The sequence below is a fragment of the Peromyscus leucopus genome, unplaced genomic scaffold (genome assembly GCF_004664715.2).
Source record: "Peromyscus leucopus breed LL Stock unplaced genomic scaffold, UCI_PerLeu_2.1 scaffold_1855, whole genome shotgun sequence".
Taxonomy (NCBI): Eukaryota; Metazoa; Chordata; class Mammalia; order Rodentia; family Cricetidae; genus Peromyscus; species Peromyscus leucopus.
This window is the reverse complement of record NW_023505057.1, coordinates 1-3,867: the sequence shown is the minus strand read 5'-3', so window position 1 is coordinate 3,867 and position 3,867 is coordinate 1. Positions and strand designations below refer to the sequence as shown.

The window sequence follows — 3,867 nt, the reverse complement described above, 5'->3', positions numbered from 1 at the left end:
CACGCTTCATGGCTAGAACTTGTTCGTGTGGTTCGGCCACAAGACAGAGTTCCCATTCAACTGCCCTCTCTTGAAGTACTGTCGGAGCATGAAGGGGACAGAGATCAAGGTGATATTAAAGACAATGAAAGCAGCTCATCCATTATCTTTGCTGAACTCACCTCAGAAAAAGAGAAACCTTTTGGTGAATCTGACATTAAAAACGAGAATAACAACTTGGTGAGCCGCACTGCTGATTTAGTGATCAGGAACAGCAGTGAATTTGAATCGTCCATTGAGCTCCAAGAAAATGACTCGACCGATTTGTCTATCAGACCAGTTGTCAAGCATCAGCTGCCACTGGGGCATAGCTCAGACTTGGAAGGGAATTCTACATCCACGGATGAGTCCTCTGAAGGCAATTTGAACCTGCTGGAGCAGACAGAGGTTCGGTACCACCTGATGCTGCACATCCAGTTGCAGCTGTGTGAGCTGTCCCTGCGGGACTGGATAGCCGAGAGGAACAAGCGGAGCCGGGAGTATGTGGATGAAGCTGCCTGTCCCTCCGTCATGGCCAGTGTTGCAACAAAAATATTTCAAGAATTGGTGGAAGGTGTCTTTTACATGCATAACATGGGCATTGTCCACAGAGATCTGAAGCCTAGAAATATTTTTCTTCATGGCCCTGATCACCAAGTAAAAATAGGAGACTTTGGTCTGGCCTGTGCAGACATCATACAGAAGAGCTCAGGCTGGACCAGCAGAAATGGAAAGGGAATGCCGACACATACGTCCAGAGTGGGGACCTGTCTGTATGCGTCACCCGAACAGTTGGAAGGATCCGAGTATGATGCCAAGTCAGATATGTATAGCCTGGGTGTGATCCTGCTCGAGCTCTTTCAGCCATTCGGGACAGGAATGGAGCGAGTAACAGTCTTAACAGGCATAAGGACTGGTCGGATACCCGAATCCCTTAGTAAGAGGTGTCCGGTACAAGCCAAGTATATCCAGCTCCTAACTGGGAGGAATGCATCACAGAGACCGTCTGCTCTTCAGCTGCTGCAGAGTGAACTTTTCCAGACAACTGGAAATGTTAATCTCACATTGCAGATGAAGATAATAGAGCAAGAGAAGGAAATTGAAGAACTAAAGAGGCAACTCAGCCTCCTTTCCCAGGACAAAGGGCTGAAGGGATGAGAGGGAAAGTGGGGCCTAGCTGTATAGCCTGAATTATGCTGCCCACCATGGGAAAGTGGACTTACACTCTTTGGGAGGCATCCAGGCAGTGGGACCAAGACCTGTCCTCAGTGCATGGGCTGGCTGTTTGGAACCTGGGGCTTATGCAGGGACACTTGGCTCAGCCTGGAAGGAGGGGACTGGACCTGCCTGGACTGAATCTACCAGGTTGAACTCAATCCCCAGGGGAGTCTTTACCCTGGAGGAGATGGGTATCCGGGGTGGGCTGGGAGCAAGTTGGAGGCCCGGAGGGGGGAGGACAAAAGAATCCGTGGCTGATGTGTAAAATTAAATTAAATTATAAAATAAAATTAAAACAAAAAATTTTCAATGGTTCATAATTCACCTTTTTTAAGCATGTGTCTCGGACACAATCCTTCAAAAACAAACAGGACAAGTAAGCCACAAACCCAGGCATGTAAATTCATTAACCTCTTTGCAACTTTAGGTCTGGTTTACAAAACAGATTCCCTGCCCCCACTCCGAAATTGCAGTGTTGACTGGAAAAAATTCCCTGAGACTGTGACTTGGCATTTAAGGTGTCTTGTTAGCTGTCCTCAGAAGGGAAGACCATGGCATTCAGATGCCAGGGCTCAGACTGGCAGGAAAACACACTGGGACAGGAGCAGGAGCTGCCTCTTGGAGAAGAAAGAGACATGCAGCAAGCACTCTGTGCTCCTCTGAGGTGCTTTGCATTTAGTCTGGAGAGCATTGTAAGCTTTCTGGGCTCCAGTGCACTTACTTCCTTTCTCATCTAGAATGCTGTTCCTGCCTGCCTGGTGGACATGTTTACCCAACTTCCCACAGGATCAGGTCTCCATGTGAATGGGGAAGCCTCAAGGGGCTCTGGAGAGCAAGCAGCAGGAGCCTGATCCACTCACACCCTCTGCTGTCTGCCTCACTAGTACAGGCTCAGACCAAGCAGAACCTGAGCTCTCTTCCTGGACTCTTAAGCCCTCCTCCCTCCTCCCCAAGCAAACAAAGGCATTTGCTGGCACCCTCAGCTCACCAGGTGCCCTAGTCCTCCACAGCCTGGACTTTGTCAAAACGGGCTAGGAAGACTCCAAGGAGCCAAGAGTCCTAATAGAAACATAAACTTTCCAAGTTCCCCTGAGAGACAATGTTTGTACTGATGTCCCCATATGATCCCAGAGACTCTAGACTGTACCCTGGGATGGAAGTGAAGGGCAGAAAGGGCAGGAGGGGTTGGAGCTTGAGGAGGCTGGAATGAAGTGGTCACTTACCCAGGAGCACTGAGGTTGCCTAGCTGCTTTGTTTGAAGTGCAGGGCTCATGCCTGCTCCCAGTCAGCCCCCTGTTGAGCAGACTGCTTCTGCCTCAGCTCTGGTGTCTTACTGCAAACTTGAGAACTGCTTGTCTCTCTCTACCCCACCCTCAGTCCAGGAAGTGAAATTGCATAGTGGAAGCCAGAAGGCACCCAAGGCGTTTTCTATTGGTCAGAATGAAACACAGGCTCATAGCTGAGTAACCAGACCTTTTCATAGCCACTGCAACTGGCATTTCCAGAGCAGCAGGGCTGTCCCTTTACTCAAAAGAGCAGGTGGCCCTGTTAATGCCCCTGGAGTCACTTCAGCCCAGGGCTTAAGACATTCAGTACTGCTCCACTGGAAATGCAAATAGGTGAGATGCCCTCTGGGTGCTCCCAGGATCTTAAAGCCCATCTTGGGAGACAAGTTTCTAAGGGATTCCCAGGGCTATCTAAAGTGATCACCCCTCCTGCCATTTTGTTATAGTAATACTTCCCAAATTTTTTATGTTGAAAACCAGCCTTAAGAAACTGATTGTTGTTTTGAGCACATATGAACTGGGCATAATATTCAGATTTCTTGACATTTTCCTAATGTGCTATGCTAATGCTCCGCCCACCTGCAGCCTCTCCTATGCTATTCTTCCTAAGAAACAACAGCCTTGGAAAGGCAAGGGCCCCAGAAATGTTCAGCTTACTGAGGCATCTCTGCTGTGAATCGCTTTGTCTGGGAGCGCACCCCTAAACCCCACTCCTGACTCTGCTGCTTGCTAGAAGTGCAGCCCAGAATCCCACTGTCCCTCCAGCCTAGTCCTCCAGAACCAGGGCTCATCCACATGTGCTGAGCTTCATCTCCTGTCACCACCAGGCCAGATCTGAGGACATTGCTTCACAGGCCTTAAGAGTCTTTCCTTTAATCTCTAATTTAAGAAAGAACAGGAAGGTGGGGCTTTCCCAGGGAGGCAGGAAGCAACTAAGAAGAAACCATATGCAGAGCATGAGGGAGGATATTCTGGTCTATGCCCAGAGAGTGAGCAAAGACAGAAATCCCCCTCTGTGCTCAGCATGTCTGGAGGTGGGGAGGAGGAATCTTAGGAGAGTGAGGCAGTGAACCCAGACAGTGAGCCTCCTCCACTCCAAGTCAAGAGCCTTGTGAGCACCAATGCACCCTCCCTCTTCCTAGGAATGGAAGGTCCTAGGGCTAGCACTAGGGCCAGGGCAAGCCAATGATCTGGGCTTTGGGGTTGTCAGGGAGGAAGGGGAAGAGGGTGGAGACACTGGCAGAACCAGGGAGGAGCAGCCTCTAGAGGAAGCATCTGGAAAAAGAGGTGCCAGTGCTTGTGGTGTGTGTGCCTCAAGTCTCTCCAGTTAACCTTCTCCTTCTCT

At 49.8% G+C, this 3,867-nt stretch overlaps 1 protein-coding gene across 1 annotated transcript; it reads left to right on the top strand.

Moving 5' to 3' along the window:
• Window positions 1–6: 6 nt before the first annotated feature.
• LOC114689451 (eukaryotic translation initiation factor 2-alpha kinase 1-like) lies at window positions 7–1,285 on the top strand (the record flags this gene model as incomplete). The annotated part of the gene is made up of 1 exon (XM_037201876.1): window positions 7–1,285. A coding segment is annotated over one exon (1,170 nt), but the record flags the coding sequence as incomplete, so codon positions are not given.
• Between the last annotated feature and the right edge of the window lie 2,582 nt (window positions 1,286–3,867).